At 38.7% G+C, this 24,204-nt stretch overlaps 1 protein-coding gene across 1 annotated transcript in view; it reads left to right on the top strand.

The window, feature by feature from the left end:
* The first annotated feature begins 12,081 nt into the window (after positions 1-12,081).
* emei (transmembrane protein 161-like emei) overlaps positions 12,082-24,204 on the top strand; it is a 49,279-nt gene continuing 37,156 nt past the window's right edge. The window contains exons 1-2 of the mRNA XM_083128192.1: positions 12,082-12,438; positions 21,711-21,814. Of these exons, the coding sequence (XP_082984318.1) occupies positions 12,436-12,438; positions 21,711-21,814 (107 nt within the window). The 5' untranslated portion in view covers positions 12,082-12,435. The remainder of the gene's footprint in view (positions 12,439-21,710; positions 21,815-24,204) is intronic.

Genomic DNA, 24,204 nt, shown 5'->3' with positions numbered 1-24,204 from the left:
GTTCATTTTGAACCCACACTTACATCTGGCTTTACTTGCATAAAGCCAGCCTTGCCTGACCATGGTCGGACACAAGATCTTCCCCCAAATCTTGAGATTTATGAAAATGTAAAACTTAATAGTACATTTCCAACCTCCTGGAACCTGAGACACACATTAACGCGTAATATTTATGATTTTGCAAATGTAATAGTTATTTATCAAAATAATCCTGAATGATATTTTTATGGGTTTGCTTTTTTATTATTATTCTGCCCCCATCCCCAGCACCAAAGCACCAAGTTCCATTCTGACCCCCTAAAGTTAGGTACCAAGTTATGCCTGTGAGGGCGAGGATTACGGAAAACTAATTGCATCAAAAAGCTGCATGTGACATGTGTACTGGGGCCTTCTATAGTGGGTAGCGATATTTCTTGAGTCATGTTTAGCAAATGTCAAGATTTTTAGCAAAAAAAAATATTTTTTTTTCGAAAAGAACGTTAGGTATATACTTTTTGTAGTGGTTAACTTTCATTTTGCCATCTTTTCATACAATTGAGTTTTTCTTTTATTATTTTATTTTTTTAAGGGAAAACTGGGCCAAAAGTTATACCTGACTCCAACCAACCCTCCTTGGGCACGCCACTGATCTCGTCCTACAAGCGGGGAGAATGTATGAGTGATTCCATGCCAAATCAACACAGATATGTGCAATTTTTAACCTGACCATCTCCGATTTTCATGAAATTTGGGGAGTTGAAACTATGCATAGAACTTAGTAACTATGAAAAGTTTTAGTCTCGTGCGTCTTGTAATTGTTAAATGGACATTTCCACTTTGACATGAAAAACGTTTTAAATCTATTCATTTTACAGATAATGACACAAACATGAGATGTGCAAAATATCTCGGCGATATTTGTTTCGGTTCTCGAGAAACACGCCTTCAAACACCGCTGAAATTCACCTACTACGTCACGGATTTGAAAACGTCCTCTCCACAGACAGGAGGTCCTCTGACGTCATCACATAGAAATGCGTGCAGGCGGGGCTTCTGCTCGTCCCGTCAACTTAGCATGATCCGCAGAAGCGACGGAAAATTCACTTGTTACCGTGAAAAACAAGTATCTTACAACTTCCCGTGCAAAAATCTGTGCTCCATTTCTTGGAGATGAATTATGCCCTAGCAGTATAGCAGTATTTACTATAATTCAGCCACTCGGTAGAGGGTTTTCCCATTAGGGTGACAAAGCAAACCTTGTAACAGTCAATGGCTGAACACGTGAACAGCCTTGTTCATTGCGAATACATAGGTTGGTTCTGACTGGCAAGAACTTAATGTTATAGGAATGCATTTTCTGGAATTACAATTATTTTCGTCATAATATTTTCTTCGCAAATTTTAAGATAATACTTTTAGAACACGCTGGTTTACACGCCAATTTCTGCAATATAAGAGGTGATACGGTATAAAAAGGTACGGTGAGTTTTTAAACTTCCTGCAGTAAATGACAGTTTTCTTCAGTTAATATATATATTGCAAATTTTTGTATTTAGCCTACTTTTACGTCGCTTTTCCGTTCACTTTGTTTAACCGCAACGATGAGAACGCACGGTTAATTTATTATGTATCTTCTCTAACATCACATTTCTTCCCACTTTTGGCTAATCGCTACAATGAAGATGAATAAATACAAGCTGTATTCGAAGTCGGGGTGTAGGAGTACCCCCACACATACACACACACACTACCACCAATTGCACAATCTAAGTATCACCCAACCTGCCATGATAACAGACGAACTTTTTCTTCTGTCCCATCTCATTTCGAAAACATTCACTTGTCCCATCTCCTTTTATTAGACGAGACGGAACATGCCTCGTCTCGTGAGCAACACTAACATTAACAATAGAAGCATCCCCTTAGCTGTCCCAAAGTCTCGAGCAAATATCCTCCCATGTAACAATTTCCAGTTCAATGAAATGTCACTCACAAGGAAACAGTCATGCCCAGGTCGAGAGTCAAACCTGGAACATGCGACTTCCTCAGATAAATCATGAATTTTGTGTATAATAATTACAACGCCAGTTCATTCCTGGTAATTCTGAATCTGCAGTTTGGTTTGCATTTATAAGCAGGATAATATTTAGTTTTCGAGGGCTGTATCGTCGAAACGAGGAGTAAAATAATAATAATAATAAAAAAAAATATTAAGAAAGGTTTTTTTTGTATTTATAATGATAAGCCTCTGCATACATTGTTAATTCTATATTTTTCTAGACTTGAGACGAGAACGAGAATTGCCCTCCCAAACCGCGGTGGCTCAGTCGGTAACGCGTCTGACTACCATGCTAAAGGTCCCGGGTTCGATCCCCGGCCGGTTCAAATTCGGGAACTTTTCTAACGAGGGAAGCGGCCCCGGCGCCCACCCAGCGTCGAATAACATGGGTACCTGGGGAAACCCTGGGGGGTAAAGGCGGTCAGGGGCGTGATGCTGATCACATCACCCCCACTCACGACCGGATCAAGAAAGTGTGGGGCGTTACCCCCACACCCCCTATACGCCTTCATGGCGTGGTGCTATGCACAGGGGAGCACTTTACTTTTTTTATACGTTGTTAATTCTATATTTTTCTAGACTTGAGACGAGAACGAGAATTGCCCTCCCAAACCGAGACGGATGTTTATAAATTGAGACGAGACTGTCAATGAGACATTTACAAATAAACACGAGACAGACATTTACAACTCTCAACGAGAACGAGACCAAGGGTGCCATGTCTCGTCTCGATAGGATCCTTAGTGGTGAAGTTGTGAACCAACCAATTAATGCGTTCGGGGTAACGAGATGAGGCGGCTTTTTTCGCAGTACAAAATTCAAAATAATTATATCGTACTATTTCAGTATGGGATATTGTTATACACATGGGCGTATATATAGTTCACGGGGGGAGGGATGGATCAACCTTTGGTATGATTAGGGTTGCTTTATTTCGTAAGTGAAAATCCAGGACACTGCTGGCCGGAAGCTTCTTGGGGAGCATGGGGAGAGGGGATGTTGGACCCAACAAAGTTGTGTGTTTGTAGTCACAAAGTATTGATACTTTTCTGTTCATCTTGTGTCACTACGTTTTTAAGAAGCAAATTAATTGCTTTAATATGATTCGAGGGGGAAAAAATAACTGATTTGATAGTCTCAATGCAGTTTCTTATCGCAGAAATTCCGACACTATCAGGAAATTGCAGATATTGGTCTGCAGTCCCATCTGGTGTGTGGAATTACGAAATTTCCTTCCCATCCGTATCCCGTCCTATACGTCTCTAATTTAAGAGAATGAAATAAATCCAAAGGATTTTTTTATGAACAAGCGGATAGAACAAGGAAACTAGTAATTTTAGTGAACCAAAAAAAGAGGGGGGTTGGACCAGCTGAATCCCCCTTAAATACGCCCATGGTTTTACACATTATTTCCTTGTAATAATTATACATAAACTAAGTATAGATATGTACTGTGCAACTAATGTAATCTTCTCAGTGTATTTTCTCTTATCTGCACAAAAATATTTGATCATAATTTGCGCCACAGAAATGGAACACAAACTGAAATTGCTTTATGGAAAAGAAAGTTAAATAGGCTTTATAAATAAAGTGAAGAATGTGAAAATTCCTGTTTTGCACTACATAGGTTACGGTAAATATCGATAAATATAAGTTAAAAAAATATTTTTGAGTGTCTGGTCAGCAATCAATTTTATAAGCAATATTTTTCGCATAGCCTGAGAACACACACGCAGCTGAACCCTTTCATTTATCTTGCACGTGAGCAGCACGGATATTTCATAGAAGAATGATCATTACAAAGCATAGCTTTCCTTTCTCCTATCGCTCCTTCTTCCATTATTTAAATCGGTACAGATTTGTAAAACTGCTGCACTTGTTCGCTCACCGTGGGTTACCCATCCGGAACTGGACGCTCGAAGCAGACGACAAACGAGCTCTCCCTAAGGAGTGACGTAGTAACATGGCGGCGGCGTGTTTTCAGCGCAACGCTAGTCTCGCAAGTTTGGAAGTCTCCTTTCTGCCTTAAACTGGACGCAGAGAAACGCGAGAACTTGCAGGGGTCATTTTTCCAGGGTGTAGTTTTTAAAATTGTTGTAAAAGAAATTGAGTGGAAATGTCCATTATTCAAGGTCAAAGTTAGCAGAAATTGCCTTTTTTGAGCCCGCTTAGGGCCGGTTGCACCATCTCCACTTAACGTCTTATCCCCCACTTAACACCATTTTGCGGTTGTTCAATGTCCGCCTAACGTTACCTAGCACTTAAAGTCCCGTGTAACGTAAGTGGCGGTCGGGGCTCCGCCTAACGCGTTAAGTGCCAGGTAAACATGGAAAAGCAGTACACTGTGCAGCCAACAGATACGTGCAGCACCTAGTACAGGGAGGTTATTTCAGTCGTTCACCGCCAGCGTGACGGCCGGTCGGCGGACTCTTCATGCAACAGGTCCCGGCAAATTGCGTTCAGGAAGTCCGTAACAGAAACCGCTTGTTTTGTAATGTTTCCACTTTTCACAATTACAGTTACAATTACAATTGAAATAAGCACGTACCTTGTCGCAAGGATGCTGTGTGTGTGTGGAAAAGGTGTCCTCCCAAATACAAATATTTCTGGCACCTTATTTCTGACAGAAAATCTTAGATTAGACATCGCTACTTTATCGTCAGTTGTCAGAAAGGGAAGACAGCATCCCGGCGCATAAAGCAAACCGAAAGCGTAAAATGATATTTAAAAGTAATAATAATGATGATCACTAACCTCCTGTGTTATAAGAGATGTTGAAAATGACCTCCTTTAACAGCAATACATCACGTTTCTTAGGTTCAAGAGATCCTGTCTATCGTAATTCCCTGACCACTTTTCTGCAAGAATTCGTTTTCACGTAATTATCGTACATAAAAACTCTCTGTTCAAGACTATATTTGTTTAACGACATAACTAATGAATGAATAACAATTAACACACAATAAAGCACTAGCACTAGCAATAACACAGTATAAAAAAACTCGCGTAACTGATAAACGCAAACAGAAGTGAACATGAGGGTACGGTACACTCACTACGTCTGGTAGACGACAGTGTTGCTAACGATTATTCGGCAATGTCCCTACAACTGACCAAATGTCCCTACGCCAAGTAAAGCGATTAAAAAAATTATCACCTCATGAGCATGCAAAACAGAAGATAAAATATACACATTTACTTACCAAATCTTTCTGCTCGGTGCTTCCACAATTAATGAAGGAGCGAATTTACATTTGCCTATCCTAACTTAACCTAACCGTACCTGGAAGCGGACCCGGCGCCTACCCAGCGTCGAATAACATGGGTACCTGGGGGAAACCCTGGGGGGTAAAGGCATGTTCTTTGGGCAATATACTGAAATGAATAAGTTTATTAATTAGCCCTCCTGCACACTCCACCTAACAATCTGTATAACATTAACAACTTTTTTACTGTTCTCTTCCGCTATTCTTACACAATCCATGCTCTCCAAGTATGAAATCAACAGTGTGGCAACGCTGTAGACAGCGTAACTAATTGTAATTTGTTCATATCAACAAATATGGCTACCATACTTGTATACGGAGAATCATTGCGAGAATTGAAATGCTTATTTTACAACTTTTACACGTTAATTAACATTTTTTCCCCCTCAAACCAACATGTTAACTTGAGATAAATTATCACGACTAATTATTTCGTGAGTATAAGACGTAGCATAGAAATTACAGAAGGGTCCGGTATTGTAAATTCTTGCCTTAATGAATAATAGGGGTGTGCGGGACAGAATGTTTTGGGTGGGGACGGGATCGGGACGGTAATTTTTTTAAATCCCGACATTCGGGACTGAAAAATTTGCAATTTCCCGACCAAGTCGGAAAATTTTCGGGACGGGAAATGTTCGAAATTTCCCGAAGCACTGGAAATCTCGAATTTTACAAGTCATTTTCACTTTAAGTGATTGTTTTTGCATTTCTAGAATAAAAACTTACAATTTTCGATAAGTTCCAGAAACTTACAAGGCAGAAAACGTCGAGAATTAACGACTTTTTAAAGTAAAGGATCCCGCACACCCCTAATGAATAACGTTGAGTCGTTTACTGTTGATTATGTTATTTGAAGTCATACATGCTGCTGCTGTGCTGAGATAGATGTTGGTTGGTGATGCTGTATTTCCTGCAGTCTTTAACAATTCTGGTCCCATTTTATTTCCCTTTTTTGTTTTTGTATCACTTAACATTGAAAATATTCTTTCCGTTTCCGCTTTAGAATGTGGCAATGTTAGCACTATTTTCGCGAGAGCGGAAATGTTTTCAAAAAGGAACTTGCCTTGAAAGTTTTTGGTAACCGATAACATGTTCCAAAATTCTCATGGAGATTTGTTAGTTAGTTCTTTTTTCTCCTCTTCGCTAAAGTATCCAGATAAACTAATTCATAAAATGTCATTTACCAAGATTGAAAAAAGTACCTACGTTTTCCCTCATTTGGCAAAATCTGTCCCTGCGTTCCTACGCGGGCGAAATTTAGTGAAAAGTCCCTATGCTTAGGGACATGTCCCTACGGTTGGCATCACTGCCGACACGTGCAGTATGAAGCGCCCTCTCGCAGCTGACAACTCACCCAACCCCCGATAAGCTGACGGCGCTGTCGCGACAACTGAGGATAAAGTAGCGATGACTAATCTAAGATTTTCTGTCAGAAATAAGGTGCCAGAAATATTTGTATTTGGGAGGACACCTTTTCCACACACACACACACACAGCATCCTTGCGACAAGGTACGTGCTTATTTCAATTGTAATTGTAACTGTAATTGTGAAAAGTGGAAACATTACAAAACAAGCGGTTTCTGTTACGGACTTCCTGAACGCAATTTGCCGGGACCTGTTGCATGAAGAGTCCGCCGACCGGCCGTCACGCTGGCGGTGAACGACTGAAATAACCTCCCTGTATAATCTGTGTTTACAATTTTATAGTTGATAAAATGGCAAAGTCTCGATCAGCTGATGTAAATTGCGAAAGTTTGCTGCACGTTTTGCATTACCAAATATCAAATAACAACAAAAAAGGCGCATTTGTTTAATTATCCCAGGAACGGCAATAAATAAAGCAACGTTTGTAAATATATGTGTAGAAATGAATATTAGATGGTCATTTTCGTGTATGTTCCGAAAATGTTGTATATTGATATTAGCATTAGCAGTTTCACTGTAATTTCGTATGTAGGATTTGAGTGCATGCGGGTACAGAAAATAAAACCAGGTTAAAGTAATGCGTTTGATGCTTGCAAAATTGTATTAAAATGCCGTTCCAAATACATGTATGTGTGTTTGCTGTAACAATTTTTTTCAATCAAACGCAATACACGAAATGTACACCATGCATCAGTTGCTTTTTCGCAATCCTAGTAATTTGTAATCTTTAAGATTAAAACACGTGTAATATTATTAGAGTCACTTCCGTCGCCATTAGTGTGAATGTAACATTGCAAATAAACAAGTAATGTGTTGTTTCCGAATAACGAATGCACGTATAATATTTAGCAGTAGCTACTCTTACCGTCCAGTTCATACATATGTACGTACAAGGAACAATTTCCGAATGGTGGTGTGTTTTTTACAAACACACACATTTACAATAATAACCTTGCAAGAAACTACATACCTAGTAGTACATAAGACGTAATACCAATCTTTTAAGAAGCGAATACATTGTATATGTGTGATTTTGTATGTTAACTTCCAAAATTGGCAAAAAAAATTTACTGTTAACAAGCATCCTTACGATGTTGACATGCATGTACAAGGAACAATTTCCTACTTGTTTTGTACCTAACCTAACCAACCCTACCCTACCCTAATATTCATGGGAGAGCATAAGACGTAAATGCCAAAGTTTTTTTTCGGTATTTACTACTTAGAGGAAACGTTTTATGCGAAGTAACATATTTTTAATTACATTGTGCGAGATTTTGTACTTTAACTTTAAAACTGGCAAAGAATAATAATAATAGAGACAGGTACAGCAGTATCTTTACGGCGTTGATTCGTAGCTATATACAAGGAACAATTTCCGAATGGTGTTACGTTTCGTAGATACTAAGAAAATGCACCATTGTAATAAACCTTGCACGAATCTACATGCCTGAAGATGCATAAAACGCGCACTCAAGTTTTTTCTGTTTTTTTTTAACATTCATATGCAATACACATGATCTTGTATTTGATTTTTCAAAATAACTGGCCTAAAAAGACGAGCGGCTAGGGGCAGCATTAGCACCTTGGGAAATATATGCTAATAACACCAAACCTGGCCTGCCTAACCTATCCACGTAGGCATATAATAGCATAAATAAGCATGTAAATAGGTTTGGCAAATTATAATTTGTTTATTTAAGCTATTATAACATACGTGGATAGGTTAGGCAGGCCATGTTTGGTGTTGTTAGCATGTATTACCCAAGGTGCTAATACTATCCCTATCCGCTCGTCTAAAAAGGACCACAGCTTGTACGTATGTACAATGTATATTTTCCTGGTGAATATTACTGTTTTTTTTTGTAATGAAATATATACGTTCTTGCATTGCACTAGCATATAACGTTGCACGAAACTACCTATCTGAAAGAATATACAGCCTGGAGTTTCTTTTTTTCTTAATAAGAATAAAACATGCGTACATACAGTACTACGGTACTTTACATTACTATTTGATTCTTCCTTTCGTGCTAAGATGATAGTAATTCCCAAAATGTACCTTGTACATGGAACCGTTGATTAACGATTTTTTTTGTGCTATTCGAATTTGTTTTGAATACAAAAATTTAATTTTCATCTGCATCGTTAACCAACTTTCACAAAAGCTGCATTATAAATAAAGAAGAAACATATAAGATGGTAAACGTTGATAATACTAATACTCGCTATTCGCTAAAGAAGGGGTTACGGATTGATAAATTATTAACAGAAACGAATCATAAATTAGTAAGAGCAGAATAGAAGATTGTTCTTCTTATTCCATATATTTACACAAACTCAGATATGTCAGCCTTGCACTAGAAATTGAGTAAATGTAACTTGCATTTGTTACGACTTCGTAAAATTTTGGTCACTGTTTAGTAGTGTTTAATATTTTTTAAAAAGTGACCGAATGTCTTACTGAAAGGTAAGACGAGGAATATTCTTTTTTGCATTATGTTAATTGGAGTACGTGAAAAATAAATTGAAAATTTTGTAAGCTTCCCACTACTTCGAAAGATTACGGGTTATATTGTATCATATAACATACATTTCATATTATATGAGAGTACGACACATGCATTACCTACTTCTATCAGCTGTTTCATTTTATTGCAATAAATTTTTTTAAACATATTTCAGTTGAAAAAGCATGCATTTGGAATTTGACAAGCAGATATTAGCACGTAATAAACAAACAAAACACAATCGAAAACACAACTTTCTCCAGTTTCTGTTGCCAGGTCGTACGGCAAGCAGGAGAAAGTTCCACCTTACAAGGCCGAGGATAAAAATGCTTGGTGCAACCCACCGCCGCCTAACTCTCCCGCCTGTCGTTATCCAGCACTTTGTAAAGTGGCAGATTAAGTGGCGATGGTGCAACCGGCCCTTAGCTATACTTAATGGGCTGTAACTCCGCCCCTATTTTGCCTAGGAAGCTCAAATAAAGCTTATTGTACAGGGAATTGAATAAGCTTTCCAGTGATATATAACAAGCCTACCTTTGGATAAAAATATAATTTTGTCACGTGACCTTGACTTTTGACCTTGAATATCTCAAAACATGTCATCACCAAAAATCGTGAAAAAAATATATTTGGTCCCTCATACCATACTCTAAAACATACCAAAAAATCATTCTGGGACTGCAATGGGATCAAAAGATACAAAATAATATGTGTAACTATGTGACTGATAAAAGCCCCATTACATGAACTATGAAGAGTCAAATGTCCCTTAACACTCACTACAAAATGTGAAGGAGTTATCCTGGGTATAATTGGTCATGAAAGAAATAGGTTAGGCACAGGGAGATTTCTAGCCGTGTGTGTCAAGCGCAGGTCCGGCATATTGTTGACCGCCATATTGAATTCAACGCAAACATTTCAAAGGAAAGGGGGCGATGTGATATATCAAATGAGGCTAGAATTTCACGAGAAATTAAGTGACGAAGGATTTTCCAACATATATTTAACCAGCAAAAAGTTATTACTGCATGCTTGTAACCATTTTCTCCTTTTCGAGGTGTTAAAAACAAAGCATTGGAATGCTCCAAACGTGTTAGGAACTCATCGAGATCACTCTGGCATCTTGGGAGAGAAAGAAGTATACGCACCATTGCATATGATTTTAATCAGCTACATTCACCAAATAGTTGAATAGTGAAGAATATTGGGAAAAGTATCTCAAACAATTACGTGACACTTCCTTTGGAATGAAAAATTCTTCAGTGACGAGGCAAATTTTTATGTTCACGGTGAAGTTAATAAAAATAATATGCAATACCTGTGATTTGATCAGTCGAATGGTTGTTGCTGGTAAGCTAATTATGTGGTATAATGTATGGCGAACGGAAATGGTTGGTCCATATTCAACAACGGAACCTTAAATGGTGAGGGCTTCTTGGATTTGTTAAGTGAACAGGTTTTTTCACCCTTGCTTACGGGATATGGCACTTTTCGAGAGTTTTGAAACAGGACAGAGTGTGACCACACTATGTAGACATTTTCACAATTTCTTCATGGTAATTTTCTAGGTAGATTGATGGGCACACGGGGATCTATTAAAAGGCCTGCACATTCCCCAGATCTAACATCTTAGGAGGACTTTTACTTTCAGAAACATTTGAAGAGAATGGTGCATGCACTAAAAGTCCCCGATATTGACCATCTGAGAGAAGGCATAGTTGCTGCTTGCGATGTTGTTGCACATGCTACATTACCAAATGTTCCATGCGAGTGTGAGAGACGTCAACGAGTGTGCTCACAGGAACATTGAAAACACTAAAATGTGCATATATCGTAAGTCAAGGATATGCGTATAACTTTTTGCTGGTTAAAAATACGTTGGAAAAATCTTCGTCACTTCATTTCTCGTGAAATTCTAGTCTCATTTGATATATCACATCACCCCCTTTCCTTTGAAATTTTTGCGTTGAATTCAATATGGCGGTCAACAATATGCCGGACCTGCGCTTGACACACACGGCTAGAAATCTCCCTGTGCCTAACCTATTTCTTTCATGACCAATTATACCCAGGATAACTCCTTCACATTTTGTAGTGAGTGTTAAGGGACATTTGACTCTTCATAGTTCATGTAATGGGGCTTTTATCAGTCACATAGTTACACATATTATTTTGTATCTTTTGATCCCATTGCAGTCCCAGAATGATTTTTTGGTATGTTTTAGAGTATGGTATGAGGGACCAAATATATTTTTTTCACGGTTTTTGGTGATGACATGTTTTGAGATATTCAAGGTCAAAAGTCAAGGTCACGTGACAAAATTATATTTTTATCCAAAGGTAGGCTTGATATAAATCACTGGAAAGCTTATTCAATTCCCTGTACAATAAGCTTTATTTGAGCTTCCTAGGCAAAATAGGGGCGGAGTTACAGTAGATTTAGTATAGCTAAGCGGGCTCAAAAAAGGCAATTTATGCTAACTTTGACATTGAATAATTTAACAATTACAAGACGCACGAGACTAAAATTTTTTATACTTACTAAGTTCCATGCATAGTTTCAATTCCCCAAATTTCATGAAAATCGGAGATGGTCAGGTCAAAGGCTGTGTTGACTTCGCATGGAATGACTCGTATGTGACTTCACTTCTCCCGCATAAAAGTTCGTACAAGCATAGAAAACCTTTTACCTTTTACGATATGCGAGGACAGTAATGTGGCTAAACACCCCGATGAGCAAACAGTTGCCATTTGTAGCAAAAAGAAGGAAGAAAACAGCAGACGACAAGAGTAAGTAACCATAGACTTTTTACATCGCTATTGTAAATAAGCATGGCTTATAGTTTGAAAAGTGAGGCCCATAGTCTTTAGTTAATTGTGTCGTTGACTGTAAAACAGCTAGTGTTTTCGGTGTGTATTTGATACATATATTTTTACGTGACCATTTAATTAAGAGAAACCTGATTTTATAAAATTCACGGCGTGATGTGTTTATGCTAGGTCTCTGAGGCAAACTAGAGAAGTGAACATTTGCTCTCCAGTTGAAATTATAATAACAATGTGTAAGCAAATTTGTGGCTGTGAATGAATGTTGGATATCCAAAGGAAGAGAATTTTTCCACTCTGATTGTAGGGAGCGAAGAATATATACTTCTACTGATTCATTCAACAAACAGATTAACAACGTTAAAACAATGGTAAGTGTTTTGTGTTCAACCTGACCTATTTGGCAAGTATGAATGTCTATTTTTAACCAACACAACTGCTTCGTACTCGAAATGTGCAGACCTCACATGCGACGACGTGGAGAAATTTACCTTTTATTAAATAAAAAAACTCCATTAGCTACTTTCATTGCTCCTGAACTGATAATTAATTCTATTCGTTCACTGCATGTAATTAACTACGATATCAATATGTAATTAGTTTTAAAAATCGTACATTTATTTTTCAGAGCACCTTGTATTGGTTATCTAAACTTTATCTATTCAGCTTTTGACCACATACATTTTCTCGTCTTTTTTGTAGTAACTGAATTATGCAATTCAATGTAAATTACAAAAATAATAACGGTAAATCTTCGTTTGGTGTCATTTTGGTTTTCAAATTGACGTATTTTTTAATAAGATAACTCTCAAAAACATTTTACTAATCATTTCAACAGCCTTTATATGTTAACTCTCGACAATTAATAGTTATTTTTCTGAGGGTCTTTCACTGTGAAATTCATCTTGATTAGTTATACCTCAAAACGTTTATATATATATTAATTGGCCAGTCCAGAGATGAGAACCTAATATAGAATTATCACTGGTTCAGAATTTTCCATTGCAATACCATTATACATCTCTGTGCCCTAAATTCCAAAAGATATAATTATTTAATTAAGGAGATTAAATGTCGTGGTTTCTGAAGAATATAAAAAACTACTGAGAATTAAATTCAATCTGTGCACTGGGTATGTGACTAAATATTTCAAGATTGAACTCCTGCTTAGTTGATTGGTTAGCACTTGTCTTTAGGGTGAGCAGATCCTGAGTTTGATCTTAGTGTTAGCATTCGTAATTCCTTCACATATTGAACAGTCTACCGTACCAGAACACTTGGTTCAACAACTTTTTCTTCTATAAAAGTAAAGTGCTCCCCCTGTGCTTTGCACCACACCATGAAGGCATATATGGGGCGTGGAGTTAGGCCCCACACTTTCTAGATCACGGCCGAAGGTGGGGGTGATGTGATCAGCACCACGCCCCTGGCCACCTTTACCCCCAGGTACCCACTTTATACGATGCTGGGTGGGTGCCGGAGTCGCTTGAACAGGTGGAAAAAATCCCGGTTCTCCCCCACCAGGGATCGAACCTGGGTGTCTCATGTATTGAATTTAGATGGATATTCTTGTTGAAGTTCTGGATATCCAGGAATGTTCAATAAACATCCATTGGGCATCCCATGGGTATCCATATGTTCATTCAGAGGACATATGTCCAGGAAGGATATGATTTAGACATTCTCTGGATATTTTTGGATATGTTTTGGACACTATGTGGGACATTTTTGGGTAATGGTTCTAATTGTTTTATGGTATTTTTCAAATTCTCCTAGCAGGAAGACTAACTATCATAGAATTTTGGCAATCATTGTGACACACAATTTGAACCTTCCTTAAAGTAATGAGCACTGTTTGGGTTTCAAAAAAAGTTATTTAGGTTGAAAACAACAACTTAAAAATTACCTTACGCAATCAAATGTGCTTCCCATGGACAATGTATTTTCAGTTGACAAGCTACTGTAAATATCGTAGACCAGTGGGAATTAATGTAGAAGTAAATCGGAACTTTGGTAGAATGCATTTATGGACTTTATTTTAATGCTAAGAGAAGCAAACCTGGCCTGCCTAACTTAACTACGAAACCATATATTGAACAAAATCTTAAGTAGTCGCTAAAACTCGGCAGTATGTGTTATCAAAAGTAAATTGAAATCGAACCATATTAAAATTGCATTCGTAGCATGATGAAATCGCAATAAAACAAAAGGAACTTGGGCCCATTTTTGGATATGTTTTGGAGATTTTGTGGATAATTTTTGGATATTCTGTGGATCATACTTGGACATGTTCTGGACTTTCTGTGGATCACATTTGGACTGGACATTCCATGGATCATATTTGGACAAGTTTTCGGCATTCTTTCAATCACTTTTGGATATTTATCAGAGATAGTGCAATTTAGTTCATGTGAACGGGACGTTATCTGGATGTTTTTTTTTTTTATTGTGCATTATCCTGATACTTTTCACACATATTTTGGAAAAGATGAGAACATTCCTGAACTAGATTTACGCATATCAAAGATCTTGTGCGCACATTTGACTATGACAAGCATCTCTCTCTCTCTCTCGCACACACACACACATACATAAGTACAAATCCCCCCCAAAAATTGTACATTACACGCAGTCCATGATGGAGGAATATGCACCAAATTTGAGCTCATTCCTCACTAACACGTTTAAGCACCTCAGTGTCATGAGTCCAAACTGGCGTGTGGAGCCACAAACAATGGTATCAAGGGAACTTTCACTTTTGGCTTGCACATGCGTGTCTCGCTGGCTGAGACAATGGACAATGCAAAAGACGCTATGTCTTAGGAGGAAGTTTGGGAGTTATTTGAGACTGCACCACAGAGTTTGCATACTAACATATAGTAAATTACTGGATACTATATTTCGACAGATATCCGAACCTGTATGTCAATTTTTGAATATGTGTATGTGTGTGTGTGTGTGAGAGAGAGAGAGGAGTACTTGTTATAGACATAGGTGTGCACGAGATCTTTGATGTGGGTAAATGTAGTTCAATAATGTTCTTTTTGTATCCAAAAATATCAAGATATTGTGTGAAAAATAACAATATAATGTCCAGATTAGGTCCAAGTTTAGTCCAGATTATTTCTTTGTGCACAATTAAATAAAAACATCCTGATAATGTCCCGTTCACGTGAACTAAGTTGCACTCCAAAACTGATCCATAGAATGTCCAAGAATTATCCAGAGTATGTCTAAATCATATCCTTCCTGGATATCCTATGGATGTTCGTATGGATATCCAGAGAATATCCCTTGGACGTCCTATGGATATCCATGGATCTGACCTGGACATTTGTGGATATCCCTTGAAGATTTGTGCTGTATAGGTTGCTGGGAAACCCATATACATTATTGCATAAGATGGAAAATTCTTGCTGTGCAGACACAGGACACAATTTATTCATCATTTTTCCTTGATGTGTTACTTACTTATTCTGACCCTCTTCTACCAATTGGTGTCGAGGTTTTACAGCGAGCAACTTCCTTCCTTCGCTCTACGAGATGTTCCTCCTGTTCAGGATATCCTTCAAACTCTCATTCTATGTCCTATGTGGTTTTCCTTTCGGTCTTTTCATATCCAATCCTATTTTTGCTATCCATACCTGTTTAGGTATTCGATGTTCAGGCATCCTGCTAAGGTGTCCAAACCATCTGAGTGTGTTTACTCAATATCATGATGTATTAGTTGAGATATTTCATTTCGTCAGTTTGTAAATTTTGTTTTGGTGGCATTCCATGAAAAGTGGTCATACTCCATGTAAGGTAAACGTCCCTAATTTCCAGGGGCGTGCCGTGACCTTTCGTGATAGGCAAGCGATGGGTGAATTTTTCGTTTCGGTTAATTATAACAATTTCAAATATAATATAGGCCTAAACACATCCCCATTTACAATAATGTGCTTAATGGTGACGTATCGGGTTTGAGTGTGTGATGTGCATACATACCGTAAAATCAAGTCTTCGCTGCACGGTTTCTAAAGAAGGAAAACAGCCTTTCGATATAACTTTTAAATTCCAACCATGAAGAAAATTATGATTTACCTGACATTTGAGGGCAACTATAAATTAAATTACGTTCTTCTTTAACCCTGAAAATAAGAAACATCCTATTAGCATAAAGTTTTGATATTAAATAAACGGACGGGTTTCGGTTTCTTACTTGGCTAGAATTATGAATCATGACTTGTCTTCAGTTACTGAATGCAAGCGCAGATGTGATTCTGGGAACGTTCATGTCTTTGCACTGCATTATAAAAATTGCTCAAGTCACTCACCGTAGCCTGTATAGTTCCATCAGTGGCGTGCTCAGGATTTTCGAAAGGGACGGGTTATGTATACTTTTTCTTGGTAGTCAGCCCTCATTTTGTCATATTTTCCTACTTTTGACGTTCTTTTTTAGGAATACTTGGCGAAAACCCACATCTACCCCCTCCCCCCCTTGGGCACGCCACTGAGTTCCATGGTCCTACATTTGTACTGAATAAAACGCATGGCGAACAAAATAATTTATTAAGATCATTGCTGCCACATAACCAGATAATATTGTTGTACTGAGATGTTTTAAACTGCCTAATGAAAACTTTCCCATCTTTCTTAGTTGGTTTGGTTATGAACAATTCAGGACACGGTCGCTCATGGTTCACAAGCTCCAACCTTTCACCTTATGTTCTCGAAGTGAATGGTTTTGAAAGAAGGCCCCTAATAATCAAGTCCTTACCTGCAACACTGCAAATCGATGGCTCGTCTGGTATGTCAACCATGGCGGAAATTTTCAATGTAGAATCATACTTTTACATCAGGTACAAAAACACTACACGAAGAACAGAAAAACACAGCACAATATCACAGTAAAAAACAACACGCATCCCAGCACCCACGCTTCTTCCGTTTCACCCTACCTGCAGTTGCAGTGTTACATACCCTCCATATTTCCGAGTAACTGACTACATGGCGGATATGTTCAAGTACCGGCTGGGATTTTATTTCTTATAAATAGCACACGACTGGTGATCACTGGCTAGCTTCATAATGTAATTTGTTAATTACTATAGAGTTTCAAACATGAAAATCGTACCGCGTGAGGTGGTGCTACAGATGCGCAGAAAATTCTGGAAGTTAGCAACACTTGTGGCCCGTGTGGACGAATTCTTTCCAACACCCTTGCCAAAGACAGATGCGGTCTTGGTGTTGCTTGCCCTCGGCCTTTTTTCTTCGTGAACGGGAATGGACAGTGACCATGCAAGAACTGCATAAGTCACTCGAAAAGCGGGGAGAAAGGCGAGCAGTCCTCTTCCTCTAACGCGGTCAGTCGTGCCGCATCGCCCAGCATCGTCAAGGGTGCAGCCGGTTTATGTTTCAAGCCAATAGAACAGGAAATAAGGGAAATGAAAATTCTGTAATGTAAATATCTTATAGTAAATAAATTCCATTCTAAGGTATATAAAGGCATTGAAAAACACGGACTTATGATATCAAAAGTGTTTTAAAAAACAACGCAAGCGGCGCTTGCCCCGCCTTTCCTTACCGCACGCTTCTGCTAATTTCGACAATGTGCCTAAGTTCAACAGGGTGTTTGAAAAATCGTAAAAAATAAGGAAACTATGCAATGCAGAAAATCGTGCATGTATCATGTGACAGTGTACAGGTTTACCCCACGTCGTGAAAAGGGCGGTTGCACCAGATGAGACATAGCAGCAGCACGTAAGAAATTATGACGGCACTATTTGCTAACTGCGAAAAATCAATTGATTTTTAGTGTATTTCGTAAGAAGGTAAATTTTCTACGTAAGGTTTTTACCAGTTTTGTGTTGTTTCAAAACAAATTTCAATACTTTATTATTGTTTTAGAGCTGTTTTCTGAGCTTCCTAGTCTGTTGCGGCAGACAAAGGTTGTTCATGTAACAAAATAAGGGGGGTGTCAAACATAGCACAAAAATGGATGGTGCACCAAATTTCGACAAGTGTCGAAATTTATTCGAAAATACACAATGTTAGGTTTTGATATGCATTGAAAGGCATTTTGTTTACCATTCATGAAAATACCAGTTTCATTGCCCTACGGCAATTGGAACATTAATCCGACAGGGGGATGTTGAAGTTTGGTGCCGTGCATGTCGAATTTTGGGACATTCCCAGAAACGTCATTTCTGGGCTTTTTGCATACTTTTTCTCTCTTGTGTCATTGCTATTTCCATGAAATCACTCGTTCTTCCTGCGTCACTAAATGTGAGGGACCTGAACTATACAAAATTGCAATAATAATACCAAAAAAGTCACGTTATAATTAAGTGTTTATATTGGCTTAATGTGATAAACTGAACTAAAACTCCATGCAAATTAAATAGCCGAATGATGAAAATTTTATCTTGTGTATGATTTTTTAATGTTCTTAACAATTCTGCGAAAATGTTGCAAAATTTGCCTCATTAATGATAAATATTACACAGAACTAAAATTTGGCCTCATTCAGTACACGATTTTCCTTGTTCTACGATTTTGTGAAAAATGTAGGCGTGTGTGGGACAGAATATTTTGGGTCGGGGTGGGAAATGTTCCAAATTTCCCAAAGCTCTGGAAATCTCAAATTCTACACGTCATTTTCAATTTAAGTGATTGGTTTTGCATTTCTGGTACAAAAATGAACAATTTTCGTTAAGTTCTAGCCACTTACAATGCAGAAACATCGAGGAACAAAGGTTGTACACCGGAGTCGCTTGATAATTAATTTACATTAAACTCAGCTTAATTTGTTCCTTACTTTAGTTTCATTTGGCCAAGTCCAAAAACTTCCAAGAAAGCAAAGAGAGAGACTGCCTGCTGTGATTACATCTCCTTAAATGATCAAATACTTTACAAAGGAGGAGGATTGATTTTGAGTTTTAAGTTCACTTTATGCACAGTAAGGCTAATCAGGACTGGACCTTCATCTTAAAGTGGGATCCAAACCATTATGTGCCTGCATTGGGGATCGAACCCGGGACCCCTTGATTACAACAAAGGAGGAGAAAAAGCATCAAGTAGATGAGGCAAAAGAGCTAGAGAGCTGAAGAAACTTGCTACACAGAACTAGAAGACAAAGAGTTTAGGCAAAAAGGGAAAGAAATGGGTTGATGTGAGTGACTCAGAATCTTCAGATGAAAGTGCACTGTCATTGAAAAAAGTGAATCTCACTGGCAAGAGGAGGAGTCAGATGAAATGACATTAGAGATTGTCAATGAAAGTGATGTAAAAGAAGGGGATTTCATTTTTGTGGAATTTTTAGGGGGGAAAAGAAATGCATCAAAATTTACTTGCCTCTGTGTTGTTCAGGAGATCCTGGAAGAGTAATGAAAGTGATTGGACTGAAGAGTGTTGATGTGGCCAAGAAGGAATTTGTCACCAATGAAAGTAATGTTTCATTCATGTCAGACCCTCAAATTATTGGTCGTGTTGAGTTGCCAGATTTGGTAATGAACGGGGAAAGGGTCAGATATGTTTTCAAGAAAAAAAGTAAATGTCTAAGAGTTAGGTCTTTGATTTTGAAGACTCACACCTAACTTCAGACAGAAAATTGTTTTGCATTTGTTTAAAGTTTATGTTAATTAATTATTAGTGTTATATATAATGTTACCAATATCCCAGATACCAACAGCAATTGTTCCTTAGCATCTAGGCTTTGCTAAGTAAATGTTATAGTTAGTCCTCAAAATGTTTTCCTTGTTTTTGATACACCATTGGGAATCACCCAGTAAAACTATGTTTCAAAGTTGTAATATAAACACAATCAACATTTTCAGTGTTTTATTTGCTTTGATGTACCTAGCCTTTGGCATGGTAAGTAATTCATGTTAATGTTTTAAATTTTGTTGAGCATAAAAGAGGGGGGTTAACAACAAATATTTTTTTGTTCAGTTCATGCCCTGATAAATCTGTAAATTTAGTTGAATATAATGAAATGCCAATAGAAGGACATGAGCAGTTATTGGTATTATTAACATCTGCATATTTAGTGTCTGATGTTGAGATATAAGGGGGTGTCGAATTTTGGTACACAAACTGTCGAAATTAAGGACAGGGTGTCGAACTTAGGGACATACTGTAGGATTCACTTTTTGATTTTTTAATAATTATGTAACATAACTGTTGGAATGCAAATTTCTTTTTGGGTGAAAGTAGAATCTTTAAACTTTAAGGCAAAAAAAAAAAAATACTCGCATTTATGAAATACGAAAGCCACTACAAGCAATTAACTGCAAAAATTTTCCTTAACCTGTCGAACTTAGGGACGTTTACCTTAAATAGCAAAATTAATTAATCTGAACATTTATTATTGTTTATAATTGCATTAAGGGTAACGGTTCAGTTTGTTTTATGGTTTTTTAAAATTCTCCTAGCAGAAATACTAATTATGGTAGAATTTTGGCAATCATTGTGACACGAAATTTGTGGACAAGGGATTCTCCATTGATAGAACCAACAGTAAGTATCGTACACTAGTGGGAATGAATGTAGAAGTCATTTCGAACCTTTTTTTAGAAAGCATATAGAGATATTAATTTAATGCTAAGAGATCTAAAACTGACCCACCTAACCTAACTACGAAAAAATATTTGTGAATGCATATAATTTCCATATTCCACCAACAAAAATTATTAGCATCTATAGCCTATATGCTTTTACAGGAAAATGAAGTCAAACTTTCCTATATTTTTTGAAGTATCACACATGTACCTAACACATTTTCGTCAATGCTTTTCATGCATTCAGGCTATGTCATCATACTCAAGTATTTTTCATTTGTTAGCAGACACCACAAAGTACTTCATATTTCTATGAAATCAGTATATTTTAATCCAATTGCAGGTCTAGAAACGTACATTTTGTGTGTAAAATGTCACATACGTAACACTGGAATGCCTCTTTTGTTTTTCATTAATTATCCAAGATTCACTTCCATGTATCAATGTTGATTGATTGATTGAGTTGGTGTTTTGAGTCCACTTTATGCACAGTAAGGCTAATCGGGACTAGACCTACAGCTTCAAGTGGGATGCAAACCACTATGTACCTCCACCGGGTATAGAACCCGGGACCCCTTGATTACAAGGCAACGACGTTACCACTATGCCATATGTATCAATGTTGATGTATAAGTTGATTTGTTAGCAATTTTTTTTTTGCTTCTTCCATAAAAATCCTTTGTTTTTGATCTGTCCGGCTTGCTCTCTTGTTCTTCTTTTAATCATTGTGGCTTCAAATGTGCAGGGGATTGGCGTACAACATTCTAGTCCAGTTGAGGGGCTGCCTCCTCTCTGCCTCTGGGCTTGCAGTAAGCATAGCTGGTCTGCTCTTTGTGTTTTAGAGGGTGAGATATTGTCTCTCACTCCAACCCTTCTCCTTTGTCATCTGGGCTTGCGGCTGGCAAGGGCGGAGAGTTTTTTATTTTTTGTGTACTGAATTTAAATGGTAATGTGAACTTTATCTTTCTGGAAAACCCCATATACATTATTATGTAAGATGAAAAATTGTTCTGTGCAGACCCAGGACATAAATTATTCAGTATATCCCCGTTATAATTATGATAAAAGGCTATGAAAATAAATAAAGTTTTTTTTTATTACAGGCTTTGTTTGGGACTCAACTTGTTATAACCATGATAATGGCGAGCGTTTTACAGAAGTTGGGCTCACATTATAGTTTGGGTCGTTGGCTGCTCTGTTCAACAGGGTGAGTATTCTTAATAAACGTTATAGATTCATATTTAGGGCTCGTGCGACTTACTCATGTTGAATAAGTTAGTATACAATAAATTGTAGATACTTAAAGGTACTTACGTTGGTGAGTATTGAATTTAGCGAAAACTACGTTTCAGGATTCCACTGATCCCTTCATCAGGTTACCAAACTAGGCCAGTGTAACTACACCTTAGCCGCGTCAGATATGACAAGGACTTGGGAATTTATAGTGGGTGGAAAGGAATAAAAAGGAACATTTAGTCATCTGACCCCTTGTACATAAAACTTCCATGTTCCCAACTGTAAAACACTGTTCTAAAAGGCCGTGTGAACACAGGGCTTAACACACAAACATGTTAAAAGACTTATCTAAAAGGCCGTGTGCACACCTCTCTCTCTCTCTCTCTCTGAAGGAAGAGAAGAAGAGGAAGGGAAAGAGAAAAGAGAAAGAAAAAGATTTCTCTCTCTCCCCCGCTCCCCCCCAGAGAGAGAGAGAGAGAGGAGAGAGGGGGGAGAGAGAGATGGAGGGAGGAAGAGAAGGAGAGAGAGAGAAGGAGAGAGAGAGTGAGAGAGAGAGAAAAAAAGGAAGAGGGAGAGAAAGAGAGGAAGGAGACTAAGAGAGAGAAGGGGGGGCGAATCCTCCTTTCTCTTTCCTCTCTCTTTCTCGAGAGAGAGACAAAGGAAGAGAAAGTAAGAGAGAGAGATCTCTCCTCTCTTCCTTCCAGAGAGAGAGAGAGAGAGAGAGAGAGAGAGAGAGAGAGAGAGAGAGAGAGAGAGAGAGAGAGAGAGAGAGAGAGAGAGAGAGAGTCTCGTGGGAGAGGGGGAGGGGGAATCTATCTATCTCTCTCTCTCTCTCTCTCTCTCTCTCTCTCTCTCTCTCTCTCTCTCTCTCTCTCTCTCTCTTTCCTTCTCTACCACCTCTCTTCTTCTTTCTCTTCCTTCTCTCTCTCTCTCTCTCTCTCTCTCTCTCTCCAAGGGAGAGAAGAGAGAAAGTCATAAAAGGGCGGGGAGAAGAGGGGGGAAAAATCTCTCTCAAGAAAGAGAGAGAGAGAGGCAGAGAGAGAGAGAGAAGGATACCTTCCCCTTTCCTCTCTCTCTCTCGCTCTCTCTCTTTCTCTCTCTTGTGAGAGGAAGGAAGAAAGGGGAGCCTCCCCGATGTAACAAGAAAAGAAGGAAAGAATTTCCCCATCCTGCCCATCCTACCCTGCCTATCGGAAGAGAGAGAGAGAAGCAAAGAAGAGAAGAGAGAGAGAGAGAGGGAGGGAGATAAGTAGAGAAAGAAGAAGAAATGGGGGGTGTCAGAGAGAGAGAGAGGGAGCTGAAGGAGGAGGAGGAAAAAAGGAAAAGGAGAGAAGAGGAGCGAGAGAGAGAGAGAGAGTGGGAAGATGAAGAAGAGAGAGAGAGAGAGAGAAAGGTGAGAAAGGAAGAGCAGGGGGAAAAGAAGATTCTCTCTCTCTTTCTAGGAAAGAGAGAGACAGAGAGAGAGACACTCTCTCTCTCTCTCTCTCTCTCTCTCTCTCTCTCTCTCCGAAAGAGGAGAAGGAAGAAATCTCTCTCTCTCTCTCTCTCTCTCTCTCTCTCTCTCTCTCTCTCTCTCTCTCTCTCTCTCTCTCTCTCTCTCTCTCTCTCCTTCCTTTCTCCCACCACCCCCCGCTCGGGCGGCGGGGTCTTCTTCTTTCTCTTTTCTTTTTCTATTCCTCTTCCTCTTTTTCTTTTGTTCTTCTCTTTCTCTCCCCTTTCTTTCCCTGAAAAGAGAGAGAGAGAGAGGGAAAGAGGAGAAAAGAAGGAAGACGACCCCCCCCCTCTCTCTCTCTCTCTCTCTCTCTCTCTTATTTCTCTCTGAAAGAGAAGGAAGAAGAAAAAGAGAGAGAGAGAGAGAGAGAGATTGTCTCTCTCTCTCTCTCTCTCTCTAGAAGAGAAAAGAGACCCCGCCGCCCGTTATCTTTACTCCTCTCCTCTTCCCCACTCCACCCTTCTCGTCTCCTCTTCTCCTCTACCAGGGGGTGGGTAGCCGCCACAGGAAGAGAGAGAAAGAAAGAAAGAGGGAGAGAAAAAGAGGGGAAGGAACCCCCTTCCTCTTTTCTCTCCCTCTCAAGAGAGAGAGAGAGAGAGAGAGAGAGATGCTTCCTTCCCACCCCTTCTCTATTCTCTTCTCTCTCTCTCTCTCTCTCTCTCTCTCTCTGGGGCGGCGGGGGAGGAAGAAGAGAAGTGAGATAAAGAGATATTTCTCTCTGTCTCTCTCTCTCTCTTTCTCTCTCTCTCTGTCTCTCTTTGCCCATCCCCCATTCTCTCTCTTCTGCCTCTCTCTCTCTCTCTTTCGTTCTTTCCTTCTCTGTTCCCGGGGGGGGGTGTGCGGGACCTTCTCCTCCTTTCTCCCCCCTA

The sequence above is a fragment of the Lepisma saccharinum genome, chromosome 9, assembly GCF_977018435.1.
Source record: "Lepisma saccharinum chromosome 9, izLepSacc3.1, whole genome shotgun sequence".
Taxonomy (NCBI): Eukaryota; Metazoa; Arthropoda; class Insecta; order Zygentoma; family Lepismatidae; genus Lepisma; species Lepisma saccharinum.
Note: the sequence above shows the minus strand (reverse complement) of the source record. Positions and strands in the feature narration are given on the sequence as shown.